This window comes from Cnephaeus nilssonii (genome assembly GCF_951640355.1).
Source record: "Cnephaeus nilssonii genome assembly, chromosome: 21".
NCBI lineage: Eukaryota > Metazoa > Chordata > Mammalia > Chiroptera > Vespertilionidae > Cnephaeus > Cnephaeus nilssonii.
In genome coordinates, this window is record NC_137092.1 from 1191436 (window position 1) to 1209559 (window position 18124).

Genomic DNA, 18124 nt, shown 5'->3' on the forward strand with positions numbered 1-18124 from the left:
CTTCCCTCCCAGACCCCTTCCCACCCTCCCACCCAGCGCGTCCACCGCCTGGGGGCTGCTGGCCCCCGTTCCTCAGGACGCAGCCCTGGTGTGCCCCGCGGGGACCCCCTCCGGGCTGGGCCCTCTCTGTGCTGGATGGATGCGCCTCCTCGCAGTCTGTCCTTCTCTGGTGCTCGTTTGTCTCCTTTCCACCCACACTGCTGCGGGAGGCCACCCGGCGCCTCCGGAGTTAATGTTCCTCTGGGTCCGGCCCTGGCGGGTGCAGCTCCGCCTCAGACTCTGGACGCTCTCCAAGGTCCCAACAAAGGTCCTGCTTGTGCTCACGGCCCCCCGGCGAAGCTCTCCCCACCCGCTCAGCTCTCAGTGTCCAGCCCGCAGCCCCTGGCCAGCCCCCGCCCCCACCCGGGGCGCCCAGCCCCCAGGCCCCAGCTCCGGGCCTGTTTCCTCTCCCGTCCTCGTCCCACACTTTCCTTCTTTCTCTCCCTGCAAGCGAGCCTCACCCCTTCCCAATACCAACACGAGAGGCTGGAAATTAAAGAAACCGCAGAGCCTGGCCGGCGCGGCTCCGTGGTTGGACATCGACACGGCTCGATTCCCGTCAGGGCACAGGCCCGGGCTGTGGGCTCCGTTCCCAGTGGGGGGTGGTGTGCAGGAGGCAGCCGACCCACGATTCTCTCCCCCCCTCTCCTTCCTCTCTGAAATCAATGCAAATATATTAAAAAAACAAACACAAGAAAAACAAAACACACTCACTACATGTTTCTCAGTTTGTAAATAGTGGCACGGCCCCCCCCCCCCTATCCCCCGGGGATCGAGCCCACAACCCAGGCATGGGCCCTGCCTGGGAATCGAACCCAGGACCCTCAGTCCGCAGGCCGCCGCTCTGTCCCCTGAGCCACAGCGGCCGGGACAGTGTGGTGTCTCTCCCGCTTTCCAGGTGGTTCCTGGAGGCCCTGCAGTACTCCAAGCTCTCCACGGCCAACGTGCTCAACGGCCTGCTCATGACGCTGGTCTTCTTCGTGGTGCGCATCCTGCCCATCCCGTCCTTCTACGGCTTCATGCTCTCCGTGGTGGGCACCGAGGCCTACGCCCGGCTGGGGCTGCTGACGCAGTGCTCCTGGGTCGGCTCGTGCGTGGTCCTGGACGTGATGAACGTCATCTGGATGGTCAAGATCTCCAAGGGCTGCCTGCGCGTCATCGCGCTCATGAGGCACGAGAAAGCCGCCAGCGGCCTTCGCAACGGGAAGCTGGACTGAGCGTGGACCGCGGGGCCCGGCGGGTGGATCCCGGCGTGTTCTCCTGCTTCCGTGTCAATTACACACCTTACCCAGGGTTCCAGTGTCTCCCTCCCCCCCCCCTTCTCTCTCTCTTTAAATTTTTACCTGTAGGAAAGAGAAACTAAAATTTTGTTTTTAATCCCAAGGTTTCTTCCTTGGTTTTGCTGTGCATCACAAGCATGGAGGCAGCGCGGTTTGAATAAAAGGTTAACATGGCGCGGTGGATCTTCTCAGGCCCCAGACCTGCCGCGGCATTTTCCCCGCCCCGCGCTGGCCTTCCCGTCCCCGTCTGCGGGAGATGGACCTGCCTGTGAACGCGGACACGGCTCGGCATCTGCACCGCACGTCTGCCTGCGCGGCCGTGCCGACCGGGCCGAGTGCCCTTCCCTGCGGCCGTCCCTCGTGCTCCCTTTCAGATGCGGCACTTCCTCAGGGTGGAGCCCTCACCGCCCTCGGCCGTTGGGTGGTGCAGGCGTGGGGAGCGCTCCCTGCGTGTGCGGGTCCTCCGGGGCGTCGCTGTCTTCTACTTTCAGCGTCTTGTCAGGCCACCGCCCGTCCTGTTGCGCGGTGGGTGCGAGGCGGGTCTGCCGAGCTCCTGGAGCCATGAGGGCCGCCTCCCAAGTGCACGGCAGGTGCCGCGCGACCCGCGCCCGCGGGGGCGCCCGAGAAGCAGCGTCCACCCTGCCGTCCCGGCTCCCCTGCGCGTCTCTGTGAAAAACATGTCGTTCTCATTGGCACGAGGAGCCGGCGTTCAGAGCCCACGAGCAGCATGCCGGCGTCTTAGGGGCGTGTCCGTCCTGCTCCAAGGCGGGCCTCCTCCTCCTCATGTGACCAGCTCTGAACGCCCCTCCTTCCTGAGGGCAGGGCCCCCCTCAGCTCCTCCGCTCCCTCCTGACCCAGCCGGCGGCGGAGCTTGGCCAGCGGCTGGGACGTGGCTCTCTGTTCTGTTCGTCTCGGGTGTTGGCGTTGGTTCTGGAAGCCAGACAGACCGCCAGCGCCCGCCCTCGTGGCCTCTGTGTGTTCCCCTCGAGGGCTTGACTGTCCTGCGTGTTCCTGCCCCAGGACAGCAGAAACTCAACGTCGCCGGCATGAATACTGGCCCTTACGGAACCCCAACCCAGAGCTCCAGGCCTTCCCAGTCGGCTCCTTTCCACGCACCTGAGGCGGAGGGGCGGCTGGAGCGGGAGGCTTTGGGGCTGGAGGGGGCTGGATGGGGCTGGCCTGGGCTCAAGTGTGAGGACATTTGAAGAAGAGATTGAATCTCGGTCCGTCACCACAGGATAACGTGAGGTGGTCTGGCTTATTGCTGAAAGACGTGAGGCCGTGTGAGCTCTAGGGACTTGTTTTTAAAGCTACTCCCGTGACGCGAACATGTGCTCAGTCAGTGGTTGGCAAACCGCGGCTCGCGAGCCACATGTGGCTCTCTGGCCCCTTGAGTGTGGCTCTTCCACAAAAGACCACGTGCGGGCGCGCACGGACAGTGCGACTGAAACGTCGTGGCCCATGCGCAGAAGTCGGTTTTCGGCCTGGGCGAGTCTGTTTTGAAGAAGTGGCGTTAGAACACTCAAGGGGCCAAAGAGCCGCATGTGGCTCGGGAGCTGCGGTTTGCCGACCCCTGTTCTCAGTCACAGCACTCAGCATGGGGAGTGGAAACTGGTTTTCTCTTGTTCTTTTCTTGCTCTTTGGCAAGGAAACGCCTTTTTTTTTTTTTTAAAGGAAAACACTTACATTAGAAAACCAGTTTGGAAATGAGCTCCTGTAGAGAGAGAAAACTTGAAATAAGTATTTGTGACTGAGTGCCCCTGTGGTTCCCAGACGCAGGTGGTCACCGCCGTCGCACGAAGCGGTGTCCCGTCGCAGCCGATCTTTCAGCCGAAACCCCGTCCGCTCCGCTCCGCTCCGGGGCAGCGCCAGGGCCGGCGCAGGTTAGGGTGTCGGTGCCTCCAACTGCCCTCTGCCGTTCCCTCCCGGCCGCCGTGTGACAGCCTTCGGCCTCCGAGGCTGCGTGTGTCTGCGGACAGGAGGCCTGGGGGGAGGGAGGAGATTGCGAACTGCGAGCCGCTCCCCGGGCCTCGCAGTGCGGTGATGGCCGCCCCCCGGAGCTATAGAGACGGCATGACAGTGACCGAGCGAGCGCCTCATTGCCGAAGCGACAGACCTCCTTGCTGGAATTGTACGTGTGAGGTTTTGTGACCACACGGACTAGTGTCAACCGTTCTATGGGGCATTGGGGTGCTCGCAACTCTTGTTAAAACGGTTATTGAAAATAAGAAGCAGCTTGGCACGCGTTTGTTTTTTTTAAAATATATTTTATTGATTTTTTACAGAGAGGAAAGGAGAGGGATAGAGTTAGAAACATCGATGAGAGAGAAACATCGATCAGCTGCCTCCTGCACACCCCCTACTGGGGATGTGCCCGCAACCAAGGGACATGCCCTTGACCAGAATCGAACCCGGGACCCTTCAGTCCGCAGGCCGACGCTCTATCCACTGAGCCACACCAGTTTCGGCATTGGCACACGTTTTTAAGTGACTTTCTCTTATGTTTGTAGAACACGGTGAGTCGCAGCCTGCCCTTGGAATGTCTAACAGTGGTCGGCAAACTCATTAGTCCACAGAGCCAAACATCAACAGGACGATTGACATTTCTTTTGAGAGCCAAATTTTTTAAACTTAAACTTCTTCTAACGGCACTTCTTCAACATAGACTCGCCCAGGCCATGGTATTTTGTGGAAGAGCCACACTCAAGGGGCCAGAGAGCCGCCTGTGGCTCGCGAGCCGCAGTTTGCTGACCACGGGTCTAGAAAAACAAAAAATTCTTACAAAACGTTGAGAGTGAACGAGAATCAGCTAAAGCGCAGTCGCTGCCGCCCGCTCCGCCCGAGGCCGCTCAGCTTCTGGGGGGAACGCAGTGCCGAGGAGCGTGGGTCCCTGGAGTCTGCGTTCTGGCGTCTCAGAACTTCCAAATCCGTCTTGTTTGCCTTTGTTCAACCCGCAGCGCGGTGACGGGTCGGTGCAACACCTCGGCGGCTGCTCCGAGGGTGCCGGCGGCCTGCGCTGGTGCTGCTCTCCCCGGGCCGCCCGGGCCGCGCTCCGCCTGAGAGCAGCTCTTCGCCCACCGCCCCGGCTCCATGCTGCCCGCCCGCCCCACGCGCAGAAGCGGCCTGCGTGGCGATCTGTCGGGGAGGGTGTTGCACGATTCATGTTTGTTGTTTCCTTTTTAAGGGAAATAAACTCGTCCCAAAAGACACGATTAAAATTAATGTTCGGCCCGGCCGGCGTGGCGCAGTGGTTGAGCATCGACCTAGGAACCAGGAGGTCAGGGTTTGATTCCCGGTCAGGGCACAGGCCTGGGTTGCGGGCTCGATCCCCAGTGGGGGGTGTGCAGGAGGCAGCTGATCCGAGGACCCCCCGGTGACATCATTGATGTTTCTCTCTCTCCCCCTCTCCCTTCCTCTTCGATCAATAAAGATATTGATCTTTTTTGAAAGGAAAGCATTGCGGGAAGTTCTAACAGCGACCAGACAAACCGTCCCGTGTGCAGAGGCGGCAGGAAGGCCCGTACATTTACGAGCGCCTGTTTACAACACGCAGCGAAGCGGGTCGTGTGGTGGCTTTATTGGGACACGTCTGTAGCTTCTCTTAGTCCTTAAACCGGTTTAGCGATCAGAGCGACAGACCCGGAGCCGCTGTGGGCGTTTCCTGCGCGTCTCCCTGGGGCCCGGGTGAGCTGGCTGCGGTCATGGGGGGGGGGGCGGGGGGGGGCAGCCTGAGGGAGCCCTGCTCTTTCATCTGCCAACTTACTGACGCCCCCTTTCTCTTCTAAACAAACTTGCCAGCAGATGGCTCCCCCGGGGCTCCCCCAAGGACAAGGCCCATGGAGCTGAGCCGTCCTGTCCGTGCCGGCCGCAGGCCGCCCTCCCGGCGTCCGCGGGAGCCGCCCGCACGGGGGCGTGTTGGGGACGGTGCTGGGGAAGCGGGCGGCTTTCACACCAGGCTCCGTGTTCAGGACCAAACCCGAGGAGGGCCTGTCTGACTCAGACGCAGCTCCGAGGACCCCCGGTGACAGCTCGCTGTCTCCTCCCTATTAACCGCTCTGTTTCTGCAGCTCCTCCTGTGCCTGGAGGCACTGCTGTGCCTGGCTCATGGGGCTAAAGGCACACGTAGAATGTGCTATTTCCATTCCTCGCTCAGTGATGAGGGGAACGTGGGGTAACGACTGGAGATGTGGGTCTCATCGGGAAAAGTCACTTGAACACTGAGGTCAGCGCAGTAGCCAGGACGACAGACAGAGACGGTGCAGCTACCACTTAGCGATCCTGAAGAGTTTGGAAGGCTTTCCGCATGACGGGGACATGTGAGACCACGCCTGCTACGGGCTCTCCAGCAGCCGGACAGACCGGGAGCTGGGCGGTCAGATCAGCTTGCTCAGCGGTCAGCGCCAACAGTGCCGCAGAGTCTGTTCTGGGCGGCGGGGTGCTCTCCGCGGGAGGCCGCGCTGGGGAGGGGGGGGGAGGCCGTGGTGGGGACGGTGGGGGGGAGGCCGTGGTGGGGACCGGGGGGGAGGCCAAGCTGGGGACAGGGGGGAGGCCGTGGTGGGGACGGGGGGGGGGAGGCCGAGCTGGGGACGGGGGCGGGGGGAGGCCGTGGTGGGGACGGGGGAAGGCCGTGGTGGGGATGTGGGGAGCCGTGGTGGGGACGGGGGAAGGCCATGGTGGGGATGCGGGGAGCCGTGGTGGGGACCGGGGAAGGCCGTGGTGGGGACGTGGGAGGCCGTGGTGGGGACGCTGGAGGCCGTGGTGGGGACACAGGAGGCCGTGGTGGGGACGCGGGGAGGCTGAGCGAGGCCTGGCAGAGAGGCTGAGGCCCAGAAATAAAATGGCTGCCCAGCCTCGGGGAGTGGGGAGTGTGGAGCGGGCACCGGTGAACCGACCAGAGACCCCGCTGTCTTCCTGGTTGTCACCAGAGCGCACTTGGGAGGGGGTCCCTTAAACGTAAACAAAATCGCCCTGGCCGGTGTGGCCCAGTGGATAGAGCATCTGCCCCGGACTGAAGGGTCCTGGGTTCGATTCTGGTCAAGGGCACGTACCTCTGTTGCAGGCTGCATCCCTGGCCCTGGTTGGGGCATTTGTGGGAGGCAACCCATTGAGTGTCTCCCTCACATTGATGTGTCTCTCTGTGGGAGCTCAGGAGGTCAGGGTTCGATTCCCGGTCAGGGCACAGGCCCGGGGTGCGGGCTCGATCCCCAGCAGGGGGCGTGCAGGAGGCAGCCGATCCATGATTCTCATCATGGATGTTTCTCTCTCTCCCTCTCTCTGAAGTCAATAAAAATTTACTTTTAAAAAAAGAAAAGGTTACTGTGGAGGTGACGCCATGTGTTGAACACACGTGCCGTGTTGGCATCTGCCGTAGGTCATGGCTGGTACCCGCCTCCCCGTAGGAGCCTGCGGGGCGGGGCTCTGCTGGGAGAACCCCTGTTCCGTGTTCACGCGTTTTTCCTTCTTCGTTAATCCGACGTGACCACAGGGAAGACGAGTTGCTTCCTATTGGCGTCGGTCAACATGTGAACGGGATAACAGTCCGTGGGAACCAGGGTTCAGGGACCACAGACCCCAGACCCACACGCTCCCTCCGGCTCGGCTCCGTCGGTCACACGCCGGCCACTGTGCCCGGCGTCGGGGACACGCAGAGACCCTCAGGGAGGTCTGCGTCTGCCGAGGCCCCAGACGCATCAGCGAAGTCAGCGCCGCCTGCCGAGCAGCGGGTAGAGGGGGGTCCCCGGCACAGACTGGGCGGGAGGGTGGGGTTCTCCCAATAGCAACCCCGGCATGGCTTCATCTCAGAGGATAACGCTGCTTCTCCTAAAAACACGTGTTTATGGATTTCAGAGAGGAAGGGAGAGGGAGGGAGAGACACGTCAGTGATGAGAGTCATGGGTCAGCTGCCTGCTGCACGCCCCCCCCCCCCCGCCCCGCCTCCCTGGAATGGAGCCTGCCACCCGGGCACGTGCCCTGACCGGTAATCGGTAATCGGAACCGGAGACCCGTGGGTGGGCGGGACGCTTTAACCGCGGAGCGAGGGCGCCAGGGGGAATGTTGGGGGGGAAATGTGTTCCTTTGTCCGCCCAGCTCCTTAGCAGCTGATCCGAACCCCAGAACCCCAGCCACTGCTGCTGATTGGAAACACTCAGAGGCCCTTAAAGTAAAGGATTGCGAACAAGCGGGCCCAACCGGGCGGCTCCGAGGGTGAACAAACCTCTGTCTCCCAGACGAGCACAGCGGGCTCTGGGTGCTCGGGTGCTGGCACCCACGCGGCCGGGCCCTCTCGGTGGCCTCCCTCCGGCGAGAGGCCTCCCTGCCCTGGAAGCAGCGTCTCCCTCCTTCACCCCCTCGTTGGCAGCGGGAGGGCGCGGAGGTGGGAACCGGATCCCAGCCGCCCGCTGAGCGGCAGGTCAGGGACCGGCCACTGTGCAGCCGTCTAAGTCCCCGCTTGCCGCTCAAAATGTTCTTTCTTTTTAAAAAAGAAACTAAGACAACACCACCAACAACACAAACAAACCCAAAAGGTTCTGCGGGCAGGTGTGGCCCGGTTGGCTGGTTCCATTCCCATCAGGACAGCGTGTGTGTGAGTGTGTGTGTGTATGTGCATGTGTGTGTGGGGTGGTGGGGGTGGTGGGTGTGTGTGTGTGTGTGTGTGAGTGTGTGTGTATGAGTGTGGGGGGTGTGTGGGGGGCATGGGGGAGGAGGGGGAGGGGGGCTCCATCCCGGGTAGCGGGGGCTCTCGGGAGGTTTCTCTCCTCTCTCTAAAAGCCAATTAAAACAAAACAAACAAACAAACCAAGGTTGGGCCAGGCCGGGCAGGTGGCCAGGGAGGCCTGCAGGTCCCTAGTCTCGCTCTGGAGGCCCAGCTGGAACAGGATTGGGAATCCCTGTCCGGTCCGGTCCGGGTCCGGTCCCTGCAGCTCGGTCCCGCTGATCCCACACGTTAATTATTGAAGGACCAGCGTTTGCTGCCTTTACACACTTGATTGCGCCCCAAAGGCCGAGGAGGCCCAACTGGGCGAGGTCAGCGGGGCTGCCCTGGGGGGAGGGGGGGCACCTTGGCGCAGAACCGGGCCAGGGCGGTGACCCCCCAGGTGCCGGGCCGGCAGGCCCCGCCCGCCTTCCGCGGGGGCTGCGGAGGGTCCGCTCCGGGGAGCCCCGGAGGGCGCGGGGGTCCCCGTCTCCCCCGCCCGGCTCCGGTGTGAGCCCCACGTGGGCTCGCCGCCGCCTGCACGTCCCCGCCCGCCTCTCCTCCCACCCAAGGCCCCTTCGCCCGGGGCCCTCCTCCCGCACCGGGGCGGGGCGGTGCCGGGTCCGGGTGGGGCGGGCGGGGCGGCGCCTCGGGCAGGAGAGCCCGGCCCCTGGGCCCCGGGAAGCCGCCGATTCGCGGCGCCGGGGAGGGAGGGAGGAGGCCGGGGCTGGGCGGACCGCGGCCCCTCCCGCCCGCCCCGCGCTGCGAAGACGCGCGCGCCCCCCCGGTGGCCACGGGCCGGCCGCGCGGCGGAAGGCGCGGCGCGGAGGCGGATGGCGGGGCCGGCGCGGGAGGAGCTGGCGGCGCTGGCGGCGATCTTCTGCGGCCCCGGCGAGTGGGAGGTGCTCAGCCGCTCAGGTGACCGCCCGGAGCGGGAGGGGCTGCGGGAGTGGGGGCCGCCCCCCCCCGAGCGTGGCCGGCGTCGCTCCCCGGCTGGGAGCGGGCGATCGGAGGCCCCGGCTCGGGCGCGCCCTCCGGCGGGTCCCGGCCATCCGCGCCCCATGTGCCCGCCCTGCTCCCCAAACTCGGGGCGCACTCAGCCCCGGTGCTCGCGGGGGGGCGGTTAGGGGCTGGAGGGGGGAGGGGGGGCCCCCCTGGAGTGCGCTCCCCTGGTCCGCCGCACTCACTCTCCAGCTTCTCCTTAAAAAGGGGCGTGTCCTGAGCCCTAGCCCAGGCCCCGCCCCCCGACCTTCTATGGCCCCGCCCCCTGAGCGTTGCTAACATCCTGATGCCCCGCCCCCCAGACTTCTTACTTACAAAGTGACCTGCTGTTCACGTGGAGGAAGCCTAGAGGTCCACGAACTTGTTAAAAAAATAATGATCATATGAAGTGATATGAAAATATAGCAAATAAAGTTTCAAGACATAGTAGAGAGCTGAAACGCATCAATGTGTCACAATACATATTTACATATTTATATGTGAGGCCCCTAGAACCATCGGAAATGCAAACCTTCACTGTGAGTAACTCCTCCTCGAACTGCCCCCCTTAAACATCACATTGCCCTGCGGGGGGGGGGGGTGCCCCACGTTGGGAACCACTGCCCTCGTCTGAATCAGGCCCCAGTCGCATTGCGGGTGCGCCTGGTGAGCGCCAGGCCCGTGTCCTCTGTAGGTGTGTGCTTGTCTCCGGGAGCTTGAGGGCAGGGACTCTGTAGCTTTGTAATCACCTGCACACAGTAGGTGGTCAATAAATGTATGCTTCATTTTCTTTTTTGTTGTTAATCCTCACCCGATAATATTTTTTCAATTGATTTTTAGAGAGAGTGGAAGGGAGAGGGAGAGACAGAGAGAAACATCGATGTGAGAGAAACACATCGATGGGTTGCCTCCTGCTCACGCCCCGACCAGGGCCCGGGCCGGGGAGGAGCCTGCAACCGAGGTATGAGGTACGTGCCCTTGACCGGAATCGAACCCGGAACCCTTCAGTCCGCAGGCTGACGCTCTACCCACTGAGCCACCGGGCCAGGGCTGTGTGCTTGGTTTTTGAATTCGGGCAGCGCTCGCTCTGTTACGTCTCCAAGCTGATGGCTTCTCTTACGCTCCGTCCAGCCCCCGGAAAGGCGTCCGTCGTGGGCTCCGGGGCGCGTTCCTTGTTCAGCCCACACGTGTTGATCCCTGGGCGCGCACCGCGTCCTCTGGAGCTTACCGTCTAGAAAGTCCTGGCGGCTGGCGTGGGGCAGCTCAGACGCCCTCTGTCCCGCTGCGGCCTCTGTTCGGCGGCTGCGCTGCGGGGAGGAGGGGGGAGGCTGCGGGGAGGAGGGGGGAGGCTGCGGGGAGGAGGGGGCAGGCTGCGGGGAGGAGGGGGAGGCTGCGGGGAGGAGGGGGAGGCTGCGGGGAGGAGGGGGCAGGCTGCGGGGAGGAGGGGAGGCTGCGGGGAGGAGGGGGAGGCTGCGGGGAGGAGGGGGAGGCTGCGGGGAGGAGGGGGCAGGCTGCGGGGAGGAGGGGGGAGGCTGCGGGGAGGAGGGGGGAGGCTGCGGGGAGGAGGGGGGAGGCTGCGGGGAGGAGGGGGCAGGCTGCGGGGAGGAGGGGGGAGGCTGCGGGGAGGAGGGGGAGGCTGCGGGGAGGAGGGGGGAGGCTGCGGGGAGGAGGGGGGAGGCTGCGGGGAGGAGGGGGCAGGCTGCGGGGAGGAGGGGGGAGGCTGCGGGGAGGAGGGGGAGGCTGCGGGGAGGAGGGGGGAGGCTGCGGGGAGGAGGGGGAGGCTGCGGGGAGGAGGGGGGAGGCTGCGGGGAGGAGGGGGAGGCTGCGGGGAGGAGGGGGGAGGCTGCGGGGAGGAGGGGGGAGGCTGCGGGGAGGAGGGGGGAGGCTGCGGGGAGGAGGGGGCAGGCTGCGGGGAGGAGGGGGGAGGCTGCGGGGAGGAGGGGGGAGGCTGCGGGGAGGAGGGGGGAGGCTGCGGGGAGGAGGGGGGAGGCTGCGGGGAGGAGGGGGAGGCTGCGGGGAGGAGGGGGGAGGCTGCGGGGAGGAGGGGGCAGGCTGCGGGGAGGAGGGGGGAGGCTGCGGGGAGGAGGGGGAGGCTGCGGGGAGGAGGGGGGAGGCTGCGGGGAGGAGGGGGAGGCTGCGGGGAGGAGGGGGGAGGCTGCGGGGAGGAGGGGGAGGCTGCGGGGAGGAGGGGGGAGGCTGCGGGGAGGAGGGGGGAGGCTGCGGGGAGGAGGGGGCAGGCTGCGGGGAGGAGGGGGGAGGCTGCGGGGAGGAGGGGGGAGGCTGCGGGGAGGAGGGGGGAGGCTGCGGGGAGGAGGGGGCAGGCTGCGGGGAGGAGGGGGGAGGCTGCGGGGAGGAGGGGGCAGGCTGCGGGGAGGAGGGGGCAGGCTGCGGGGAGGAGGGGGGAGGCTGCGGGGAGGAGGGGGAGGCTGCGGGACGTTCCCTTTTCGCTGCCCTTGCGGACGCTCACGGACGTTTTCCCGTGGATTCGCCGGCTTTTCCGCCGCAGCTCCTGGTCCAGCTGGCTTCCCCACGTACACGGCTGAACCGAGGGCCGCGCAGGATGTGCCGGGCGGTGGAAGCCGCCTGCTCTCCCGCCTCCACGGGCCGTGTGCTTGGCTCCTCGCACGGTTCCTCCCGTCCCCCACTCCCGGGCTCAGCCAGCACCCGTGTCCCGGGCACGGGGACCGTCCGTGTCACGGACCTGCTTCTCTGCAGAGCGAGCCCACCCGCGTCTTCCTCACACGGTTGTTTCAGGTCCTCCCTCCTCGTGTGTCCTGGTCACCCCGTTCTGATGGGCGGCACCCCAGTTCATCCTCACGCCCTGTCTCCACGGCAATCGCTTCGCCTGAGGCAGCCTATCGGCAGGGGCCATCCGATTTCTTTTTTTTTTTTTTAAATATGTTTTTATTGGTCTTTCGAGAGAGAAGAAGGGAGAGGGAGAGAGAGAGAAACATCGATGAGAGAGAAACATCATGGATCGGCTGCCTTCTGCATGCACCCCCACTGGGGATGGAGCCTGCACCCAGGCCTGTGCCCTGACCGGGAATCGGACCCACCCCCTCTTAGTTCCTGCTCGGGTGCTCAACCCCTGCGCCACCGGGGCGCTCCGGCTCAGCTGGGGGTGTGCTGGGGAAAGGAACGCGTGACTCCCCACCGCCCCTGAAGCAGGCCCAGGGGTGGGGCCGGGCGTGACTACCGGCTGAGCCAAAGCCACCGCCGAGGGCGCAGAGCAAACCCGAGAAAGTGGGTGTCGAAGGAGGCGCCGCTTCCTGACGTCTGGAACACCGAGGCTCTGCTGCTGTTTAATTAAGCGTGACTCTGGAGCCAGGCCTCCTAATTAATTTAATCTGGCTCTCCCGTCAGTGGTAATTGAATTACAGAGGAATGCCGGGTAGCCGCCCAGGACAGGGTGTTGCTGGGAGAGGAGAACAGTGAGGGATGGAAGGGGGCGCGGGGTGGTCACAGCGGGGGCGGAGGGTGAGGTGGGCACTCGCTGACCCCGCGGGGCTGCTGGCCCCTCCACGGCCCCCGCAGCCTGGGCCAGGGGCTGCCGGACATTCTGAGCCGCCGGTGCCTCCTGGCCTTGCTGCCCTGGAGGCAGGAGGGCACCGTGACGCGGGCCTCCCGGGTACGAGGTGGCCCGGGCTGCCACCCGAGGGTGGGCATTCAGCGCAGCCGGGCCGGTGGGTGCTGGGAGTTCCTGGGGCGTCGTACGCGGATAGGAACCATCACTCCTGGCACAGGTTACGTGAGCCCCGCGCACGGGGCCCGGGGAGACGGCGTCGGGTCTCGGCCCCTCCTTGCGCCGTGCAGGCCGCCCAGGTGCCAGGTCTCGCGGGTCACCGCCTGGGGGCCCGAAGCTTTAGAGGCTCCTTAGCTCTGTCCCGCAGAGATGACGATGCTCAGGCTGGACGGGCGGCCACCAGGCTCCGGTCGGCGCGTGCGGGCCCTGCACCGCGCTCCCTGAGACCGGGCGGGGGAGGGGGGGCGAAAAGAGACGGGCGTGACCCCACTTCCATGTGTCTCTTCCGAACAGAACCCAGTTTTCACCTGGAAGGCACACCGACACGGGAAACAGGTTCTCCCCGGCCGGGTGGGTGTGGCATTGCCATCGGGTCCCGTGCAGCTAACCCGTGTCTCCGGTGCCTTCCAGAGACCCAGGGCACCGTGTGCAGAGTCCTCACCACAGCCGAAGGCCCGTCGGGGGCGGACACCCCCCTAGAGCTGGTGTTCCACCTGCCGGCCGCCTACCCCGCGTGCCCGCCGGGCGTCTCCGTTGGCTCCGAGCGCCTGACCAGGGCCCAGTGTGCGGCCGTGAGGGACAAGCTGCTGGAGCAGGCCCAGGGCTTTCTGCCGGAACCGATGGTCCACCAGCTGGTTCTCTGGGCCCAGCAGAACCTCAGGCACCTCCTCGCCCCGCCGGGGCCGGGAGGTGGCCCTGGCCCGTGCGCTGCGGCGAGCGCCGCGGAGGCCGAGGGGCCCTGGATGACCCTCCTGCACCTGGACCACATGAGAGCGAAGACCAGATACGTGAGGACCGTGCGGCAGTGGGCGTCCGCCCTGGGGCTGGCCGGGAGGCTCCTGTTCATGGGCAAAGTCATCCTGCTTCTCCTGCAAGGACACAGGGACCGCATCAAGGTGCTCACCCGTTGTTTTTTAAAAAATATATTTTTTATTTATTGATTTTTTACAGAGAGGAAGAGAGAGGGATAGAGAGTCAGAAACATCGATGGGAGAGAAACATAGATCAGCTGCCTCCCGCACACCCCCCACTGGGGATGTGCCTGCAACCAAGGCACATGCCCTTGACCGGAATCGAACCCGGGACCCTTCAGTCTGCAGGCCGACGCTCTATCCACTGAGCCAAACCGGTCTTGGCTGTTTTTCTTTTTTCTTTTTAAAAAAGTATTTATAGTTTTATTCCTTCCAGAGTGGAAGGGAGACAGAAACATCAGTGATGAGAGAGAATCATGGATCACCTGCCTCGTGCACGCCCTCCACTGGGGATGGAGCCCACAACCCGGGCCCGTGCCCTGACCGGGAATCAAACCCTGACCTCTTGGTTCAGAGGTGGACGCTCACCCCCTGAGCCACCCTGGCCGGGCCAGCCGACACTTTGGTTTGCTCCCTAGTACCTGAAGGAGGAGCCGATCTCCTGTGGGTTGGTCCTCTGCGGAGGTGGGGGTGGGGGTGGTGGGGGGCAGCCTGAGGGCTCCTGTTAGCTTTCCGCCTTCAGAACTCCTAACCTGCTCCTGCTGGGAAAGGGCTGTCACCGCTCACCGCTCCGGGAGCCGCAGGCCCCGTCCGGCTGTGTGCTCAGGCGGGTGATCGGAGCCGGAGCTTGCACAGCCTGTGAGCCTACGGATTGGGACTAACTCCGAGCCTTTCCCAGCAGGGCTCTCGCCACCAAGTTGTCTGGCGTCTGGTGAACCAGCTTCGTGCTGCGCGGGCAGGTGGAGGGGGGTGGGGGGGCATAGCATCATTCGAGTTTAATGCGGGCCCTGGACGGGGTCTGACCCGGGAACCACGCACGGGGAGGCGGTGTCTCAGAGATGGAGAACACGGAGCCTTCCGGGGAAGACACGGCGGCAGGAGGCACGCAGGCACTTTCCTGGCTCATGCTTCCCCCAGAGGCTCCGGGCTCTCCTTACGGCGCCCGGCGTCGTGTCCGGGGGAAGGCGGCTGCTTTCCGATGTGAGACTGGACCCACCGGTTCATTAACAAGTGTTAACTCTTGTGGCTGGAGCGTGGCTGCAGAGAAATTGCACTTTTTAAGGGGTTATTTCTTTTTAAAAAAATCCTCACCTGCGGGTATTTTTTCCATTGACGAGAGAGAGAGAGAGAGAGAGAGAGAGAGAGAGAGAGAGAGAGAGAGAGAGAGAGGGAGAGAGAGATCAGTGTGAGAGAGGCACATGGATTGGTTGTCTCCTGCAGGTGCCCTGACCGGCCAGGAATGAACCTGCAGCCGAGGGACGTGCCCTTGACCTGAACCAAACCGGCCGGGGCAGGAGTTCTTCCTTGTTTACCACCTGTCCCTGATATGCCGTCTAATGTCAACAAGCCCGGTAGGTCGTTAGAGGTCGCGGGTGAGGGCTGAGAATCGCAGGTGCTGGTTCCCCGCTTGGAGCCGGTGCGGCACATCACAGACGCCGCCTGTTCGCAGAGGCGGGCGCTGGGCACCTGGGGACGCCATTCAGACGCTGGCGCAGCAACAGCAGTAGCGCCCGTGGCTCGTGCCGTCCGCGCGTGGCCTGTGCGGACTCGCTGCGTCAGGAGATCTCCCCGGTCAGCAGGGGGCAGGCTCCTGAGGCCTGGAGCGCGTGGGTCACCAGCCCAGGGCCCAGCGGGCAGGCGGCCCAGGCCAGGATGAAGCCTGAGACGGCCTCCCTCTGACCTTCTGATCCCCGGCCGGCCCGTCACACCACCCAGTGTGCAAACACACGTGCACCTGGTTCCCACGGAGACCGGGAGCTCAGCCTGCAGGTGCCTGGCTACTTGCAAACTTGGGGCCCAGGCCCAGCCGGCGAGGCTCCGTGGGTGAGTGTTGACCTATGAACCAGGAGGTCAGGGTTCGGTTCACAGTCAGGGCACAGGCCTGGGCTGCGGGCTTGATCCCCCAGTGGGGGGCGTGCAGGAGGCAGCCCATCCATGGTTCTCTCTCATCACTGATGTTTCTCTCTCTCTCTTCCTCTCTGAAATCGTTAAAAATTTTTTTAAACAAAGAAAAGAAAGCCTGGGGCCCAGAGCTCAAGACGCCGCAGATAACTTCCTGCTTGTCCCGTAGGAGTACCTGGTGCTTCAGAGAACCTCCAAGGTCGACGTGGACTCGAGTGGGAAGAGGTGCAGAGAGAAGATGGCCAGCGTGCTGTGGGAGGCCAGGGCGCAGCCGGGACACACCAGGTACGGCAGCGCCATCGCGGGCGCCATCGCGGGCCGGTGGTTACCCTCCGAGCGTCCGGGCTTATTCCCCGTCTCTCTCGTGCCGCAGGTTCCTGGCATTTGAAGTCAAAGAGTTTTCATCGCTGGACGAGCTGCAGAAGGAGTTTGAAACCGCAGGGCTCGAGGCGCTGTTCTCCGAGTTGGTCCTGGGGCTGGTGAAATAAAACGGAAGGCGGCATGTTTTTTTTTAACAGCTGCGTTTGTTCATTTTTGTTGTTGGATTTTGGGGGGGGACACCTGGAAGCACTCACATAGGAATGATTTTAAAGTGTCTGTGAGGCAAAATGGGAGACACCATCCTATCTTCAGGAACAAAAGCCGATTCTGTTTGTGGACTATTACACGGTTAAGACACCCAGGTTGTTGTTTTATATACAACTAGAGGCCCAGTGCACGAAATTCGTGCACGGGAATGGGGGGTGTCCCTCAGCCCAGCCTGCACCCTCTCCAATCTGGGACCCCTCGAGGGATGTCCGACTGCCTGGCAGGATCAGGCCTAAACGGGCAGTCAGACGGGATTGGGCCTAAACGGGCAGTTGGACATCCCTCTCACAATCCAGGATTGCTGGCTCCCAACTGCTCGGCTACCTGCCTTCCTGATTGCCCCTAACTGCTTCTGCCTGCCAGCCTGATCACTCCCTAACCACTCCCCTGCCAGCCTGATTGATGCCTAACTGCTCCCCTGCCAGCCTGATTGCCCCTAACTGCCTTCCCCTGCAGGCCTGGTCCCCACCAACTGCTCTCCCCTGCAGGCCTGGGTCCTCCCCAACTGCCCTCACCTGCTGGCCCAATTGCCCCCAACTGCCCTCCCCTGTAGGCCCGGTCACCCTCAACTGCCCTCCCCTGCAGGCCCGGTCCCCCCAACTGCCCTCCCCTGCAGGCCCGGTCCCCTCAAACTGACCTCCCCTGCAGGCCAAGTCCCCCCGCAACTGCCCTCCCCTGCAGGCCCAGTCCCCCCCACTGCCCTCTGCTGCTGGCCTGGTCCCACCCAACTACACCCCCCTACAGCCCTGGTCACCTCCAACTGCCTTCCCCTGCAGGCCCGGTCCCCCACAACTTCCCTCCCCTGCAGGCCCGGTCCCCCACAACTTCCCTCCCTTATAGGCCTGGTCCCCCCCAACTGTCCTCCCCTGCAGGCCTGGTCCCCCCAACTGTGCTCCACTTCTGGCCCGATCACCCCCAATTACCCACCCCTATAGCCCTGGTCCCCTCCAACTGCCTTCCCCTGCTGGCCTGGTTGCCCCCAACTGCCCTCCCCTGCTGGCCCAGTCCCCCCAAAGTGCCCTCTCCTGCAGGCCGGGTCCCCCCCACTGCCCTCCCCTGCTGGCCCAGGCCCCCCAACTGCCCTCCCCTGCTGGCCCAGTCCCCCCAAAGTGCCCTCCCCTGCTGGCCCAGTCCCCCCAACTGCCCTCCCCTGCTGGCCCTGTCCCCCTAACTGTCCTCCCTGCAGGTCTGGTCCCTTCCAATTGCCTTCCCCTGCTGGCCTGGTTGCCCCTAACTGCCCTCCCTGCTGGCCTCGTTGCCCCCAATTGCCCTCCTCTACTGGCCCGATTGCCCCAAACATTTCTCCCCTGCAGCCCTGGTCCCCTCCAACTGCCTTCTCCTGCTGGTCTGGTTGGCCCTAACTGCCCTCCCCTGCTGGCTCGGTTCCCCCAACTGTCCTACCCTGCAGGCTTGGTCCCCCTGTAACTGCCCTCCCCTGCTGGCCCTGTCCCCCCCAACTGCCCTCCCCTGCTGGCCCAGTCCCCCCAACTGCCCTCCCATGCAGGCCTGGGTCCCCCCCAACTGCCCTCCCCTTGCAGGCCACATTGGGGTGGCCATCTTGTACGAGGGCGTGAGGGTAATTTGCATATCAGCTCTTTATTATATAGGATGTCTGATGTTCCCAGGTGAATGTTAAGAAAAACATCACACTGACTTCTCTGTAGCGTTGCATCAGTCGTGAGGTTAAATGCCAACCAAAGAGCTCAGTGGGCCTGAGGTTACGGTGGCTTCTGTTGGGGCCCGACATGGGACTAGACAGTCCTTCGAAATAAAAAAGACTTTGTCCTTTCAGCTCATAAAGCCTCAGTCAGTTTGCTTCCCATCTTATTTATTTATTTATTTTTCACTAACTGGCTTTTCCCAAACAATCAGGGTCACAGGTTTCCGTTTCTTTAGGTCTGAGGGGCGTTGCTTTACTCCTCCCACTCCG

General features: G+C 63.9%; 2 protein-coding genes across 10 annotated transcripts in view; both read left to right on the forward strand.

Annotated features, from left to right (window-relative positions):
• Nucleotides 1–1493, forward strand: part of LOC307093355 (TLC domain-containing protein 4-like) — a 38113-nt gene extending 36620 nt beyond the window's left edge. For all 8 annotated transcript variants that reach the window (XM_079761378.1, XM_079761385.1, XM_079761382.1 and 5 more), the window contains one exon: nucleotides 938–1493. In XM_079761378.1, the coding sequence (XP_079617504.1) occupies nucleotides 938–1256 (319 nt within the window). In that variant the 3' untranslated portion in view covers nucleotides 1257–1493. The remainder of the gene's footprint in view (nucleotides 1–937) is intronic.
• Nucleotides 1494–8747: 7254 nt separating this feature from the next.
• On the forward strand, nucleotides 8748–16121 carry RWDD3 (RWD domain containing 3). Of its 2 annotated transcripts, XM_079760551.1 has the most exons (4): nucleotides 8748–8928; nucleotides 13145–13629; nucleotides 15776–15891; nucleotides 15980–16121. In XM_079760551.1, exons 1-4 carry the CDS (start codon nucleotides 8844–8846, stop codon nucleotides 16092–16094), a joined length of 801 nt encoding a protein of 266 aa, XP_079616677.1. In that variant the 5' UTR covers nucleotides 8748–8843; the 3' UTR covers nucleotides 16095–16121. The 2 variants fall into 2 exon arrangements, with proteins under 2 accessions (XP_079616677.1, XP_079616676.1); XM_079760550.1 differs by lacking the exon at nucleotides 8748–8928 and having other exon boundaries at nucleotides 12585–13629.
• The last annotated feature ends 2003 nt before the right edge of the window (nucleotides 16122–18124 follow it).

Coding starts and splice junctions, on each gene's coding strand:
- RWDD3 (XM_079760550.1), top strand. CDS start 13,009: ATGTGTCTCTTCCGAACAGAACCCAGTTTTCACCTGGAAGGCACACCG. Junction 13,630..15,775: donor GACACAGGGACCGCATCAAG/GTGCTCACCCGT, acceptor CTTGTCCCGTAG/GAGTACCTGGTGCTTCAGAG. Junction 15,892..15,979: donor GCGCAGCCGGGACACACCAG/GTACGGCAGCGC, acceptor CTCGTGCCGCAG/GTTCCTGGCATTTGAAGTCA.